A 17,416-nucleotide genomic window follows, 5' to 3' on the forward strand; every position below is an offset into this window, starting at 1 on the left:
AAGTTCAGTGTTGCAATCTTCAGCTGTACTTTCAGTATAGTGCTAATGTTTACATGCAAACATGCTAAATTGACACGGTGAACTGTCTTAAAGAAGCGGACATAACAAACGTGACATCACCCATTAGTGTGCATTACAGTTTTGAAGCATCAAGTTTGGAATTTTGGCCGTCCCCAACTTGACCTCTTTTGAACTAGAAATTCCCATATTTGGACAAAAGGGTGGAGCTGGAGTGGAGATCAGTAAAAATTACCAGTTAATGCTAGCTAGCTATTGGCACTAAACTGGGTGAAAAGTGACCCAAAAACAAAACTAATGAAATGTACATGGTGTAAAAATGTAACCACACCTTAAAGCATTCCCTGCTTTATTGTCTATTTTTCTCTATATGGGAGAATAATTTACTAAATGAACACTGTTTTTATTAAAAAAGACTTTTTGACGCACAATTTTTAACTGAACTAGGAGTCTTGTCCAGCTGAACTTTTAACAGTCAAAATTGCTTTTGTATTGTCACAGATGATTACTTTAGTACTACTAAAAGTGCTACTTTGAGATTTTTCACAGCCAGCAACATCCTTTTTTGCACTACGTCCCCTACAGTATGGTCAGTGTGCACTGCTGTCTCTAAATGCAGAGGCATTTAGACATTGGGTGCAGATTCGTCACATGGGTTTGTGCAGGATGACCAACGATTAATCTTCTGAGGAAAAAATGAGCCAGATGTGGCATGTTGTTTCTCATTAGAGACATGCAGCTCACTCTTTTCCCTGTTAAAACAAATACTCTGCTTTGACTTTCTGTATGACAGCTGGAGATAAGTATTCAGTTAAGTGGAAGAAAATAAATCAAAGCACTTGCCATCTTTTTGTGACGATTTGTCTAATTCTTGTCTGGTATGTCCAAGGGAGGGGGCGGGGAGGGGAAGAAATAAAGAGGGAGTTGGGGAATGAGGGGCTGGCTAAGTGTGGTGGGGGATGAAAAGAAAGACAGAGTCAGAGAGAAAGTGTGTGTTTGGACCAGCTGCACAGCAAATCTGTTTATTCTGCACAATTTGGCATCAAACACAACAGACTGCTGAGTGCCTGCTACTGCTTGTGGTGCCCCATTAAAATGGAATTTATTGCTGCCTTAAGAGCAAGTCCAAATTACACATTTTTCCCCTACATCCCTCTCTCTCTCTCTTTCTCTCTAGCGCTCTCACTTATTGCACTTTTTCTTTGGCTATGGTGATGGTAGTGGTGTGGGGGCTTGTTTTTCCACTTCTTGCAGCAGCTGTCAGACAAGTCGTGAGAAGAGCTTATTACAGACCCAAATGGGCAGGTATGGTTGGCATGCCCACCTACCTGCCAGCATTTTCCTCTGTCACCTGAGTGAGTGGCACTAAGACATCAAATTGAAAAGAGCCTGCACTGTCCATAAATGTGGTGGCATCTCATCTCAGAATACACTACACTAAACCATTTTTATGTCTTTTATCACCCCTCATCCGCCTCTGAGAGGCCAGTCATTTGGTTGAAAGGTGTGTCATCACAAGTATGAAGACATTTCTGTCATGTGAAGGCAGCCTATGTTGGGTATTTTTAGAGGACATTTCATTGTCACATTTTCGTTGCATCCAGAGAATAGTAACTGAAATAATCACGTCCGTGTTTAAGCTTTCGGTCACATAACACCATGAGCCTGACAACCTGTTACCCGTTTAGTTTCCACTAATTTGTAACCAGTCTTTGAACTTATGCTGTAAAGAGACCGTGAACTGGGGGCCCACATCTCGCTCCATAAATCTCCTCAGCCAATGATAAATTCATATTTAATGACCATGGCCATCGTCTGGGAAGGAGGAGCATTCTTTCATTATTGCCTCTTTCCCCTGCTGCTTGGTCGAGATAATTGATTTCTCTGTGGTAACAAGGTATCGACCACGCATGGAAGCCGGCTAAGACGGTGGTTCGATTCAAAGGAGGGGTGGAGAGGGAAGGAAAAAAAACAGAAGGAACGAGGGAAGAAGAGATAGAGTGAGAGAGCATTGAAAGCCAACAAGCCATACAATTATTTGCAGTTAAAAAACTCACTGGCTTTAGGTGGGTGTAGATTGGACAATGACTCTTGTCTTGTTTTTCAGGGCTTTTACAGGCCTAGTGCAGAACACAGTTTTGTATTTCAGTGTTGTATGTTTAATTCACCAAATGGAAAGCATATTGATCACACAATCTGTCACATAAATTACTGAAAACAGTGTCAGAAACAAATCTGGAGGACCACTTTTCAAGCACATGCTTAGCCTGCTAAGGAAACAGCATATTGGCCCTCATGTTTTTTAAATTTGCAGCATTACACTTTATTCTCTCAACCTGACAAACGGCTCCTTCTCCCCTATCCATATTGATGTCATTTCAAAAGCAAATCTGCATGATGCCTAGCCTAATCCCGCAGTAAATCTTCCAAAAATAGAGCAGGTTCTACAACACAGCGGGAATGCAGAAATGCCCCCCAGCAAGTGACAAAATATGTAAAACACGGTGTTTTATGTAGCACGTGCACAAACAAAAGTAGTCAAATATGAGCCATGAAAGAACGTCTGTTGGTTAACATGGTTGTTTTCCCTTAACTAATATATTGATTAGATACATGATCAGCCGGGTGGATTTGACTGGCAGTTATTGAGTTAACGTCTCTGAGGTGCTGACATTATTGAACTGGAGCAGGCAATGCTGCAGACACCCACTACATGCTACAAAGCTTGACAGGTATACAGCAACAGCAATAACTAAACCTTATGAATGGAATAATGTATTGATTGTATTCAGCTTCAAGAGGTGGTAATAGTTGTGTTGGTTCCTTCTGGCATCACTTCCTGCAGGTCACTCTATAAATAGAGGAATTAAAATGTGCTGTTGTTGCTGTGTGTTTACCAGCTTACATTGTAATTTATTTAAGAGCTCTTAATTGGACTAGTTACTCATTTGGCCCTGGTTGGTCCCACAGCAGAGTGGAGCTCTATCACTGCACACTGGGGCATGCTGGAATATGGAGCTACAGAGACTCACTGTACACAGCCAGCTGTTTGATGTCTGCAACCGCCGAGCACATGCTGCACCGTACAGCATAAATAAACACACAATCCCCCGATGAGAGGACAGATCGACACACAGGAGACCTTATTTCAGGCTAATGAACTATTAATGCTGATTTGAAATTCAAACATTTTCCGAGGGTCTTCTCTGCGTGGCTCTTTGTGTGTGCGCGTGAGTGAGAAAGAAAGGAAAGAACAAACTCTTTTGGATGAAATCTGCGCACCATATTTTTATTTCTCCCCCCGAACAGCTGGGCTCAGATCTCAAAGGGCCTCGTGCGTTGTTGAAGCTCTGTCTTGAATGAGGCCATACAATATGTATGTCAATAGGTTCAGCCTGGCTTAGCACTCTCCACAGTAACTGTTAATGGAATAACTATAAGATGTATAAATGATCCCTGCTTTAATTCGTAATAATGTTGGACCTCATCGCCTGCCCACTCAGCCCAACAGATTATGGAAATAGCTGTAATGACTATTGGAACAATGAGCCAAATTGCATTATCATTCAGTGCCACATCAGCTTTGGAATAACTGACACAGTGCTTTTGCTCTTTCACTGAAGATCTTGAATAACAATGGCAAACATTCAATTTCCAGCAGTTAAATGAAGATGAAGAGTGTTAAACATGAAGGTTTTCGGCTTTATGAATTAGGCCCAAATAACACTCAGTGATGAACACTAATCCATGTCAAGGTGTATTTTGTTTTTGGTTGAATAGCTGGTTACAAAACCCACACATCCTGCATGTATGCCTCACATGCTCCATTTCAGCAGGGTTCGATGCCCCAGATGCCCAGCTCATACATGAACAACACCCACCAAGACAAAAGAACCAGTCTTTGATGTTTTATTTTTAGCTCAGCTGTGGATCTTGTTTGAGCTAAGACAAAGAAATTAAGGTTAACATTCAGTCCACAAAATGTTTGGTTAACGTCTCAACATCAACAGACAATATTTCATTGGAGAAATAAAACCATACAATGGATTAAATGTAGAAAACACAATGTAGCATTACTGGAGTCTTTAACTGGCATGCTAATCATGGTTAGATTTTGGTTTTGATTAAATACTGTTTTTTTTTTTGGTCAACATAAATATTTCCCCTTTAAATAACTAATACTTGGACCTGCAATGTCATCATCACATTAAAATCTGGAGCTTCTTAAAAGGTGATAGAGAGCAGCAAAGAGAGGAAATTTCCTCAGAGAAAGCATCACGTCATGTGCATTATTCTTTACATAACTGTACAAGAAAGCTACTGTGGATAAAGATAGTAAAAATAGTGAATGTGCATGCAAATCAGTCTTTACATTCATAAATTAAAGAGGCTCCAAATTTTATTTTTGTGATGACCATACAGTTGTGAGTCACTGGCTTGCGAGAGAGAAAATGTTGACTAAACTGTCCTAGGTCACAGGAATAACTTACAGTTCTTCCAGTGATATGTTAAATCTACTGAATGTCAGTAAAACTGTGCATAATATACAGTAGGTCATCTTCATTGGTTAGGGCTTGCTTATCAAAAGTGGTGCAACAGCAGCCTCTAGTGGCTTGTATTCCCAGGTAGAAAACATATTTAGAGATTGTTACATAGACAGTGCGAAATGCAACATTGTTCCCATTCAGTATCAGTGTTTACATTGCAGTACAGTTAAAGTAAATTAGTTTTCATGATTGGTATAAGGCATAGCACAGAATCAACATAAATATAAAACAAAATGTTAAGTCATGAAAACAAAAAAAAGTTGTCAGTTTCGAGCTGTTGACCAATAATACGGTTTCTTTTCTTTTTCTCCAATGCAGCTGTGGATTTCACACGTGCATGAGCACCCCTGTTACCGTGGTTACAACCACAGGTTCAAAGATGGACCAACACCTGTGAATGGCTGCATACTTTTTGAACATCTAATTCAAGAGTTAAACAAAGCAAAAGATACATCTTTGAATTAGTTTCCAATGGTTGCTTGGTCAAAGCCTTCAAACGTCTTACAATCACAGATGTCACCACCGTTTAGGTCAATAAGAAATCATTAGTAATCAAAGATATACAAACAAACTGAAACACTTGTGCAGGATTCTTTTCAAATGAAAAAAACTGGTTAGATAGTCTTGTATAAAATACTTGAATAAAAAAAACTCAGTAATAAAACTGTTACATGCTAAAATTGCACAGTAGTTCTCCCACATGATTATGTGAATGTATATTCGGTTATTGCAGTAAATAACACAAAGTACAATATGGGTGACCTTTTTTTTCCCCGTCCTGTCCCATTACTTCAGCTGTGGGGAGGCGAAGAAGTTGCCCTGGCGGTTACTGGCAGCTGATGCTTTGCTCTTGCTCCCAAATCTAAGGATGGGCAAAGAGCAGAATTTAAACTTAGTAAAAGTAATTTAGCAAAGTAACGGACTTAACTGTGAAGATGAATGTTTAGAGGTAAATAAAGGAATACAATGTTTATATGTCAACAACTGAACTAGATGAATTTGATTGCTGATCATTTGACACAAGCTTGGATTTTTTTTTAGTTAATCATGACTTAAATATGTCTGGACCTAGCGTTTGTGAAATAATGGCTCAAATCTTCAAAAGTTCAAGCTTTATCAAAGTCAGAGCTTGACCAAGGTTTTACTGCTCTTGCAATAAGGATCTATGTTCAACCTGCATTTCCCACATACACTACCGGTCAAAAGTTTTAGAACACACCAACTTTTCCAGAATTGAATTGAAAATTATGCAGTTTAATGTCTCAGTGTACTCTGAAATTAATGCACATTTGCAACATTTAAAATTCTTTATTGAGCATGATAGTGTTTTGAAAGTAAAAAAAAAGATTCAAAATCACATTTTATGTTGGACTAAAGGACTAAAAAAAAAAGAAACAAAATGACCCAAAAAAGACACAAAATGACTTACAAAGACATGGAAAGAATTAAAAAATGGACAAAATAGCCCAAAACTCCATAGAGTTAAGTTGTTAAACCACTTCTTGTTCCCTAAAAAGGCCTACTTGCACAATTCTGAAATGTACATTATTTTTCAGTTTTGGTTAACCTTACCTTTTTTTATTTACCTCTGGCAGTTCACCACTTACCTTTGTACCCTTTCTTGTTTACCTGTTCATTTGACTTGAACTGCTTGAATTTCAATAAAAAACTGGAAAAATTGGGGTGTTCTAAAACGTTTGACCGGTAGTGTAGATCAGACACTTATTATCTTATTAGACATTAAAGCTGGGGTATGCAGTTTTCAAAACAAAATATTGCCAGAATTAAAAAATACAGCCCACCTCCTGTAACTCTCTGTCCCATCCCACCAGATGAGCATGGGCATATGCTTCATACAGTAACCTGTATGAGTACTAGTCATTCATTTCACCTGATCTTGATTGTGATGCTGATGCCCTTACACGGCTGCAATACTATGAGAATTACTGGTCCGGTCGACTGGCAAATTTGTGGGTCCCTAAAGCCCTTTGAGATGACAAACTGTGATTCAAGTCTCTAGCTACATTAACATAAACTTGATTTATCCAGAGCCTTGAGCCTTTGGCTACCGTTAGCAGCAGACTAAATTGTAAGAAACATTTTCTCTTCATCTCTCTGAAATGCTTCGCTAGTATTGAATGCGTTTTCTTGCACTCTGAAAGAGAAACTCGAAAAAAACACTGCTTAAAAAAACAGTGCATGTACTTGTTGATAACGCTGCAATAGCAACGCTTTCTCCAGGATTTTTTGCCATTGAGTCAGACTTTCAACATTTGAAAGGAAAATTGCATCAATTGTATGTCCAATTGATGAACAGTTCTCTGTCGACATTACAGCAGCCAACTGAAAACTTGACATTTTATTCAGTGGAATATTATGAAATTTAGTCTCCTTTATGTAAAGATCTAAATGGTCCCTGTTCTTTCATTTATTTTTTTTATTTTTTTTATAGTACCGACGATACATAATACAATATAAAATTTAGGCCTTTAAGTTGCAGGCTCTGAACAACCATACAGGTGTAAGTCCCAATAAGCCAGCATAGACAACACCAGTTGACCACCAGAAAGTAAAGCAGCTAAATGGAATGCAGTCATCATTAATTATATTAATTTGGCTATATACAGTATTACTTTTTTCATTGAAAAGATAGCTAGAAGTTAATCTACCAGATAACTTACAAGGTGGTGCTGGAAAGGGTCTGCTTCATGCGCTGGGACAGCGAGCTGGAGGACGGTGTTTTGGACATCATCTGGTGTTCTGGAGTGGTCAGTGGTCCCAGTATGCTCACTGCAGATAAATTAGATAAACAGATGCAGAGTTCAACAATGCTGATTTTGTTTTTTGTCAACCAAAGATGCTGAGTACAAATGTCCCCTTATCTGCTATATCATGTATATTATTATACAAACAGTTTGTTAGAATTAAATAATGGCCATTGTCTTGTTTCCTGTTCTCCTTTCAGTCATTTACCTTGGTGGTCTGGTGTATCAGTGTGATAAGTATTTTCCATGCCTGCAAAATCTGGATAAGCAAACTGGCCCCAGTAGTTTCCTGGAATACTGAGCAAACGCTCTACAATCTAGAAAGACAAAATAAACACATTATTGGAAATCAGAACCATTCTAAAGAGCAGAAACACTGATCTTGAAGTAAACAACAACACCACACATCATACACTCAAACAATGTGCAACTTTATATGTTGTTCAGAGCCCTAGTCCAGTGTTGATATTCATTCACTTTACCCTTGGTTGCCGATTTGTGTCATGCAGGATGGTCATAGGGTCTGGGTCTGGAACAGCATGACCCACAAGAGTAGGGCCAAACACCCTGGCCAGGTTGTTCAAATCCATCTTGGTATCCACACACTCAGAGACCCTGGGAAAGAAAGGGGCAGATATTTCACAGTCTTTACTAAAATTGAAATGTATCTGTACTGCAGAGAGGTTTACTCTCTTCTCAAATCTGATACAATTTGGTAAGTTCTCCTGGCTTACAAGTAGTTGATTTTACCACTCCTGTCTAATGGGGTAATAAGGCGTTGACGGTATGAAGGGATTTAGAAATATTTGTGGTATGACATTTAACCCATTGACGCCGGGAAAGCATTACCGCATTTCTACCATTAAAGCCGGGAGCGCTGTTGCGTCACTCTACCATTAAGGCCGGGACAGCGGATATGTCATTTTGTAGTATTTGTATTTTTTTCCCCACCTATTTTATGAAATGCATCAGAATACATGTGGGAGTGTCACAATGCAACATCGGACTTTTCCAGAACTTATAAATCATGGTGAAGACGACTATAGCGGAGGAGCTCAGCAGTAAGTGACGGAAGAGATCTGATGAAAACAGCGCCGATGATTTTATTGCTGATCTGGACTTTGAACCCGGTCGATTTGAACCAATCGACCGGCATTTATGGATGAGGAATATGTTTTAAGACGACATATTTTCACCGAAGAAACAGACAGATTTGTGGCCATCTGGAGATAATAATATTATTAACAATATATTAATATTAATAATAATTGATTGTGATGATGATATAAGAAATCATGATTGTTTATGTCTTATATTACTTTATGCGTCGTTGAGTACCCTGAAAAGTGCGATATATAAAATGTATTATTATTATTTATTATTATTATTATTATGATAATTTTTTTTTTTATTACAGTAGGCTAATGAGAACTATGTCTTGTTCTTCCAGCGGTCATATCATGTTTGCATCTTGCTAATGGGCATGTATTAGTATTATGCATAGGATTTTTTATTCAGTCAAATGTAACATTTGCTGAGTTTGTTAATTTTTTAAAAAACTTTATTGAAGGTTTGGACAAATAAACTCAAATTCATATGAAAGCCACGGGTATAAGCTCTCAAATACTTTTTGAATTTCATTTTTATCTGCTACAGAGGCTGAAAAATCTATTATTTAGTAGGTGTTGAATTTCCAGAAAAACTTCAGGTTTTAGGGGGTCATTTGAAAATCGCCCATAGGTTTTCCAGGCATTTTTTTCCAGGCGCTTTAGGCCTTAATGGGTTAATACTGTCAAACAGTATGAAAAAATAGATACAGCACAAGACTAGGTTGAAGGTAATGGCAATAAGAACAGAATAAAATAAAAGGCTTCTTCGCACTCCTGATGTTTAAGGAAAATTACTTCTGCAGATGGATCATCAGGCAGGCCAGAGTGTCTCGGTTGGGTTGAGGCAGCTCGCTGATGGTCTGATAGAGCATGGCGACACTGTTGCCATCATCCTGGATTTCTATAAAAACATTAGCACCATTTTTTAATATTCATGTACATACTTGTTCCCCATTTCCCATAGAGTCCATTGATTCAATCAATTTCAAAACGTTTTCTTAAAAGAGTAATGTTAAGTAGACATTCACACAGATAGAAACCACTGTGGATACAGCAAAGTCTCAGAAACTCACCTGCTGCCTCCATGAAGGCTTTGTTGAGGCGGAAGGTGAGCAGTGGCTCTGGGAGGTTTCTTAAAAAGTCTTTGAGGACACCTGCAATGACGTTAATGTCGTCCACTTTGTGAAGTGGAGGCAGAGTCTTTCCTCTAATCAGCTTCTCCTTCAGCTCTTTCACCATGCGCTCCTGCCCAGAGACTCTGTACAGGCCGACCTGGGGCAGGGAGTAGATAAAAGAAACCAGCTCTCATTGTCTGGCTGCCTGTGATACCGTACGACTGGATGAGAGAACTAATTAGAGAGAAATTATCTATTGTAATCGCTCGAGGGAAAAGGGATCAGAGCATAACATGAAGGTGACAAGTAAACAAGGACTTTAATAGAGTCTGTCTCACCTCATGTAGGCCTCTGTGTTCAATCTCCTTAATGCAGTAGATAACCAAAGCTGGGATCTTTGGGGAGGTGGCTGGAGCAAAATCAGCCAGGGTGGACTACACACAAAATACATCACTTTAATTTAAACATAAAAGTAATAAAAAATAAAACAATTACTATGGAGTGGAAGAGAAAAATGTACCTCTGTGTTCTTGATTGGAGTGCTAGCAGCTGTGGGATTACAGGGCAGGGGACAGCCGTCACGGCACTCTGGGTGGGTCACAACTCGACAATCCTGGCAGCGAAGGTACACCTTGCCAAACTTTGTTCTTCTTCCACATGGTACACAGAACTCAGACTTGATCACCTTAGCGACAGAGGGGACAGTGTCCAAGGTAGGTTAGATACTTCAGGTAGTGGTACTTCAACAAGGTGAACAGGATTTTAGTGTTTCTGCAGACTCCATAATAAGTCTTACTGTTTTGGCAATGAACTGGTGCTTCTTTCCTTCTTTATTAGCTCTGGGGGCTCTGCGCTTGGTTGGGAATTCGGAGACTGGTGTGCTGGGAGCCTCACTGGCAGTTTCTGATTGGTCAGTAGTGGTAGTATCACCCCATGCTGCAGCAACTACAGAAACAATCATGTGATGGTAAAATTCCCATGCCAGTGAAGGGACTCAAACATACACCACTGGTCAAAAGTTTTAGAACACGCCAACTTTTCCAGAATTTAATTGAAAATGATGCAGTTTAATGTCTCAGTGTACTCTGAAATTAATGCACATTTGCAACATTTAAAATTCTTTATTGAGCATGATAGAGTTTTGAAAGTAAAAAAAAAAGATTCAAAATCACATTTTATGTTGGACTAAAGGACTAAAAAAAGACACAACATTACCAAAAAAAGACACAAAATGACAAAAAAAAAACTTACCTTTTTTTATTTACCTCTGGCAGTTCACCACTTACCTTTGTACCCTTTCAAGCTGTTCATTTGACTTGAACTGCTTGAATTTCAATAAAAAACTGGAAAAATTGGGGTGTTCTAAAACTTTTGACCGGTAGTGTACATTGGTTTTAAAGTCCAAATGATTTTGTTGTTTTAGGTTGTAAATGTCCTATAAAGAAGAAGGAAAGATCTATGAAATTCTCACCACTTTTTCTGCTGCGTGTCCAGTAAGGCACGGTTTCAATGGTGGAGACAGCCTCGACAGCACCACCATTCACTGGCACAGTGATCGTGGTTTTGGCCACTATAGATTCATTCATCTGGATCATATAAAACAACAACAACAACAAAAAGATGTTTAATACTCATCAACCAAACTGAACTAAAAAGCAATATTGAGGTTTACTTTCTCAAAAAAGTTTTGAAAATTTGTATGCAGTTTTGACAAGGAGCCACAATCAAAGACGCTTTTCAGCTATTTGTGTTGTATAATACATTGAGCTGCAGAGGTCAGCATTACCCTATCTGATGTGCGTCCAGTGGAGCGAGGTTTCTTCATTGCCTGAGGAGGAACCTCAGAAAGTTTCCTGGAGGACCGCTGTGGATTAAAATTTCAAAAACACTTTTTATGGTTGTGCTGCTGTTAACGAGCAAGACAAAGTTGTGCAGATGTATAGAAATACATGGATCAAAAATGTTGTCGAGATTACTTCATTAATGCATGAAAGGAGGCATCCGTTTAAAATGAGTAAAGACATGACTCACTCGTTTCTGACGTTTACGCAGTCTCACAGTCCTCATAGCAGAGGAATCCCAGTCCTACAGGTAAAGCATAGAGACCATGGCACGAAAATAACTTAATGAACACTGTTGTCCTGCTATCTGATCCTGAAACCAATCAGTTCTCCTTAAATATACATTTAAGAAAATGGAATAATGTACCAGAGAGTCGTCCGTTTGGTCAAAGCTGATGTCTGACAGCAACGAAGCCGATTCATCGATGGTAGTTAACCTGTAAAATATATTAAAGTCAACATTTAAACTTCCTGCCTTAAGTACTCCCTATGTCAAAGGTTAGTTGTAAAATGACAAAGTATGACAAAGTATTCTGATGAATCATGCAAGAGCTAACTGTCATTGCTAAGGAGTGCTATATGTTAAAGAAGAAAAGAAGAGAAAAGAATAAGAGTTGTTTTTTTTTAGTATATCGGTTAAGTCATGGTCACCTAACAGATATACTAAAAAAAAAAAAAAAAAAATCTCTTCTTCTTTTCTTCTTTAACATATAGCACTCCTTAGCAATGACAGTTAGCTCTTAAAGTTCTGTGCTTACTTGATTCCTGTGGTCTATGTCTAGTACCATCAGGTTGAATGCACTTATTTTAAGTCGCTTTGGACAAAAGCGTCTGCTAAATGACATGTAATGTAATGTAATGTAACAAGCATTAACATAGGAAGTAATTTTCACATATTGAATTCTATTAGCTACAGTGTTTAGTATACAGCTGCACCTCTATAGAGTAATGGCAGACAGTGTGTTCACTCATGTCATAAAAAGGAAACAATAAAGTACCTTCGACTGGAGTTGAGGTTGCCTTGAGCAGCCTGTGCTGCCTGGGAGTGTGCACTGAGGAAGGCCAGGGCAGAGCGCTGCTCCTCACTCAGGTGGATACTATTGTTCTCCGATATCAACAGCTCCCGGATCAGCTGCAGCTGACGTTCCTGACACAGACGGATGCAGAAAAAGGAATTATTATTATGATGATTAACAATCACCAGTTACACAAATAAAATAGTTTTACAAATTACTAATTTTAGTGACCAATGGCATTATATGAAGATTTATTTCTAGATGATTCCCCTTCTTTCTTTTTTTTTAACTTTTTATTTAACCATTTTAATAATTTTACAGAACATGTCCTGACAGAATTTAAAGTAAGAGACATCACAATAAACATCCTGAGCATCATACAAGAAAAAAGTGTTAAGACATTACAATAAATAAATTAAATACAGAAATAAGTATTTCTGACATAACATAGTTATAAAGTTAGTGTTAATCTTGTAAATAAATAAAAATAAATAGTTGAATATTTAGACAATCAAAGAAATAAAATGTCAGAAGTATTGATAATTATGACAACAGGCAGAGTAGACAGTATATATAATCTGTGGCTGAGTAGGGTTTTTCAAATAGGCATCTCTTTCCGGCAACATTTCATCCCATCATCCTCTCCATCAGACACCCAGATATTGTGAAATGCAAGACCATCTTTGTATAAACTGTCCATATTTAGCTGCAGACTTGCAGTCATTCGCTCCATCGTGTAGACATGTTTCAGTCTCTGGACTGATTCCCCTTCTTTAATTTACTATTCATCCCATAAGCAACTGCGGAGATATACAAGACTTATAAGTAGTGTTGCACGAACCAGTTTCTCATAGACTGCCTCAGCTTTCTGCCGCCGGCGGATTTCCACATCCACCTGGTTGCGAGCATGCTTTAGTTTAACCTCCAGGGCTCCCCTCTCAGTCTCTGCTTTAGCCAGCACCTCTTTACAAGAAACCAGCTCGTCGCCTGTTCGCATCCACTTCTTACGGCACTCCTCAAAGTTCAGTGCCATCTGGAGGAACTCTGAATAAGACAGCAGAAGAGGAGATTTTTGCTGCTGTGCATAATATACTATTTTTCTGTGTTGGTTATGTGTATTAGGCTTCCAAACTTCCACTGGTTTGCAGTGGCAATTATGCAAATAATCCTAAAGATCGAGTCCTCTGCTGTAAAGTGAACAACTGAACAACAGAGCTTTCCTGTTTGTTAAAATGGAAATGAACTGCATTATCTAGACTATTGAAATGTAAATGTTTACTACACCCCAATAGCTATTTCAACCCCCATTTGTGTCATGGGGTGCACCATCTGTTCCCAGGCCCTGTCCACCTTAACTTTTTAAAACAAAGGCTCTAGAGTCAGTGCAGTTTCTGTATTTATCACCTGGGGCAAATAATTCAGTGCACCAACTAACACAATTTGGGATATGAATGCACGAAATATCATCATATCGTCAACCTGTTAAAATAATCACCTATGTCATTTTTTCAAGTTTTGCAGTAAACACAAAAAACTTCACCAAAACTGTAACATATGACATTTATTGATTATTTCACTCAAAAAGGATGTAACAAAGAATGGCCATTGGCATAGTAATAAAACTGTGTGTAAATTATGTAACTTAAGAGAAATAAATGACAAATCACAATAAAAATCACACAAGCCTGTCAGAAACATGACATGACAAGTATCATGAGCATTAATGTTACTTCAAAGTGTCATTAATGTTCATGACACATCCCATATCATGTTTATGACACGCTCATGTCACTCTTATGTAGACACCTTCAAAATAAAGTGTTACCATATCTTGTTTAAGTCACAAAGGCATGTTCAAAAACTTGCTTAAGTCACATTTTATTTTGATTTAGGCATAATAAATCCGCTTAAGTCACACACTTGACATAGGCCATTATCTTAAAGGGGTAAAATCACATGATCTGATCAACTGAGGATGTAGGTAATTTTACCATAGGTGGCCGGAGTCATGAGGAGATGATTTAGGCACCATGCTGTTGCAGAATACCTTAACTTATGCTGCACAATAAAGTTACTTAGTTGTCTTGATTCTTTGTGTTTCACTGACAGGCTTCTAGGGGGGAAGGCAAATACCTATACAAAGTGTGAAAAAATAACTTACGTGGTTCAATGCCCTCATTCAGGCTCTCCACCTGGGCTTCCAGACTCTGGAACTGGTTGTACAGGTTCACAGACGACTCCATCATGTCTTATTACAGCTACTTAGATTAGTAGGAAGAAATGGGTGAGCTGGATGATAATAATAGTTAATGTTAACATAATTAGCATTTGTTGATTTTTTTCCAGCATCGTTGAATCAGGCCGTTACTTACACTGCCATCCGTGTCAGTAGGTTAACCTTCAAACATGTAAAATTAAACTAAGTTATTACCTATAGTTACATTAGCTACAGTGCTAAAGAAAAACAGCGCGTTTTACGTTAGCTACTTATGTCCAATCGTTTGCCATGACTTTATCTCCTCTGTATTAAAAACAACTCTCAAGCTTATTCGCCTAATAATGCTATGCCATGTTAAATGTTTGCGTCTATGCTACTAGCATGCTAACATTAGCCAGTTTTGTTGTCTTACGCTTACAGCTAGCTAACTATCGTAACTTTGGTCAAAAAGAAGAAGCAAGACACTTACCCGTGCAATGTTTTCCCTGTGATAGTGTGGCAGACATGTAATATAAAAACGTCAGATGTTAAAAGCAGAGGTTAGCTGATTTACTCCCGCACCAGCAACTGCAGAGCCACACCTGTCTGATAAAGTTTGTACATTCTTCCTACAAGTTTTAAAATCAGCGCCGGTTTTCTTCTTCGTTGGCGGATATGACGGAGCCGGGAGCGCTCTGTCGCCCCCCACATACCCAGAGCTGTAACTGCAGGGGATTGTGTCTCAGCCACAAGGCATCCTTTCATAGGCCTACCGTGTGTTCGTCGAAATGTGAAATATTTAAAATACATATATTATATGACATTATATAATAATATTTTGAATTACTTAAAGAGTCTTGGAAATTGAAAAAATGCACTACCTGAGATGGCACTGTACCATAAACAAATTAATCAAAACAACATCAACATCAAAATTAATCTCTATTTCTATTGCCCAATTCATTATGAATTATTGAACTACAATATCAGCAAATCAAAACTTCTAGCATTCATACATACCTGTAAGAGGAGGACCTGGGAGACATACATAATGCATGATATTGCCAAATAAAAAAAACAATGTGTCTCTTCATTTATTGCATAGAAAATCAACAAAATATTTTAGATTTGTACCCGTGGCTCAAAATCTATGTCAAATTATGCTGGGCACATGGTAAACATGTAAAAATCTCTAGAGCTTTTTGAAATGAAAACTGTGCTTGAGGCCTTTCAAATATCTGTCTCTAGCTTATTAAGTGTACCCGGTAACCCCATTAGTATTGATATATAAGCCATTTGCACAATTAATAAAAAGAAGGTAGTTTTGTCTGAGGTGTGTCTGTCCAGTATTTGTGCCTCCTGCTCTTCTGACAGCATATCAAAAATATTGAATTTATTTTGGTGAAATTATGTGTGAAATCATAAAACCTTTTGAAACAGTCAGTGACTGTGTCCTGTTTTTGTGGGCCTGGCACATGGGATGCACACAACAGCATCATTAATCAGCAACGGATGGCATATCTGAGTGCAGCAGCAGCTCTACTGTGAACCATTTAATGAGGGTAACACACACACACACACACACACACACACACACACACACAATCAATTGCAAATAATTTACACGTATGTGTCCGTAATGCATCAGGCATTTTAAACAACTCAACAATAGACTTACTGATTTGTGTGTTTGTGTGTTTGAAGAATGCATTGGCAGTCCGATTTCGCACCACACTTGTCCCCACAACACTGTGTGTTTGAACACACACAGTGTGTGTGTGTGTGTGTGTTCAGAATACTGCAGGTCCATTAGAGGTGATTTGAGATAATAGGTCAGTCGATATGCGCTCTCTCTCTTTCAATCTCTTGTCAATTATTCATCTCTATACCTACATTTCCTCAAGTCACAGATCATTTAACTGCCAGAATTCTCTTTTTACATCAATCACAGTCTGCTCTTTCTTAAGACTGAGTGGACTTTTACTGCTATCTGCATTAATCTGTGATCTGGCATCAACCAAGGCTTCCCCAATGGAAAATAAAAGGGGGCGTGGGAGAGTAGGCATAATCAATTTAGCAAAACAGAGCAGTTACTTTCAGGAGACATTTTTAATTCACCGTAATATTTTAAATGTATGTTTATAAGAAAGTGCAAATGTATTATTTATGAGATCAGACAACATATTGTAAAAGGCACGTTATCACTTTGCCAAGTTTATTCAGCCAGGCGACATAAGTCTACATAACTTGTACTGTAATACCTGCACAGATTTTTCTTTCATTTACAAGCAGTTCTTAAGACAGAGTGTTTACCTGAATAATGAATTCACAGATTTTTAGCTGTGAGTGTAAAAGGTGGATATGATACAACAATAACGTCCAAATTTCAAAAGTACATCTCAGGAGTGAAAAGTATCAGGAGGCTCTAATGCACCCGAGTTTCAGAGGAAGCACCTGCAGATTGTGCTGACTCCAGGGTTAGGCCTCCTCAGTGGCACCATTGGAAGGGTAATGGATTCACAAACAGCCTCATGGGGAACACTTGGCAGATAGCATCTACTTAGGAGGATGCACTGATGCAGAACACGCCCTCTTTACATCCTGTGCATGTTTGTGCACATAAAGCAAAGTGAAGTTTAAGGGTCTGGATACAGACAAAAAAAAACATTTTTATATACAGTAGTTTTTTCTCAATAATGTGCATAGTTTCTGTCAACTTTGGTGAAATATTCAGAAAGTGCTTGTTGTGTATATATTGTTGAACAGAAACAAAATAGTTCATATCTAGCAATGTAGAGGGAGTGGACA

General features: G+C 38.4%; 1 protein-coding gene across 3 annotated transcripts; it reads right to left on the reverse strand.

The window, feature by feature from the left end:
• Positions 1 to 3,913: 3,913 nt before the first annotated feature.
• LOC131968174 (rac GTPase-activating protein 1-like) lies at positions 3,914 to 15,256 on the reverse strand. 3 transcript variants are annotated; one of them, XM_059328937.1, is made up of 17 exons: positions 15,099 to 15,256; positions 14,573 to 14,669; positions 13,253 to 13,455; positions 12,394 to 12,542; positions 11,763 to 11,832; positions 11,586 to 11,639; positions 11,341 to 11,418; positions 11,026 to 11,140; positions 10,351 to 10,499; positions 10,075 to 10,239; positions 9,893 to 9,988; positions 9,513 to 9,711; positions 9,235 to 9,340; positions 7,813 to 7,945; positions 7,539 to 7,647; positions 7,247 to 7,355; positions 3,914 to 5,427 (listed from the first exon to the last, which is right to left on the reverse strand). In XM_059328937.1, exons 2-17 carry the CDS (start codon positions 14,655 to 14,657, stop codon positions 5,352 to 5,354), a joined length of 1,896 nt encoding a protein of 631 aa, XP_059184920.1. In that variant the 5' UTR covers positions 14,658 to 14,669; positions 15,099 to 15,256; the 3' UTR covers positions 3,914 to 5,351. The 3 variants fall into 3 exon arrangements, with proteins under 3 accessions (XP_059184920.1, XP_059184919.1, XP_059184921.1); XM_059328936.1 differs by having other exon boundaries at positions 14,573 to 14,700; positions 15,099 to 15,255; XM_059328938.1 differs by having other exon boundaries at positions 14,573 to 14,672; positions 15,099 to 15,246.
• Between the last annotated feature and the right edge of the window lie 2,160 nt (positions 15,257 to 17,416).

Source organism: Centropristis striata, chromosome 3 (genome assembly GCF_030273125.1).
Source record: "Centropristis striata isolate RG_2023a ecotype Rhode Island chromosome 3, C.striata_1.0, whole genome shotgun sequence".
Lineage (NCBI taxonomy): Eukaryota > Metazoa > Chordata > Actinopteri > Perciformes > Serranidae > Centropristis > Centropristis striata.

Excerpts from the sequence above, each read along its gene's own strand:
- LOC131968174 (XM_059328937.1), bottom strand. The coding sequence starts at position 14,657 with ATGATGGAGTCGTCTGTGAACCTGTACAACCAGTTCCAGAGTCTGGAA. Across the intron at positions 9,712-9,892 it reads AACACAGAGGCCTACATGAG|GTCGGCCTGTACAGAGTCTC; the intron begins GTGAGACAGACT and ends TCCCTGCCCCAG. Across the intron at positions 7,946-9,234 it reads CTGATGATCCATCTGCAGAA|GGTCTCTGAGTGTGTGGATA; the intron begins GTAATTTTCCTT and ends TTTCTTTCCCAG.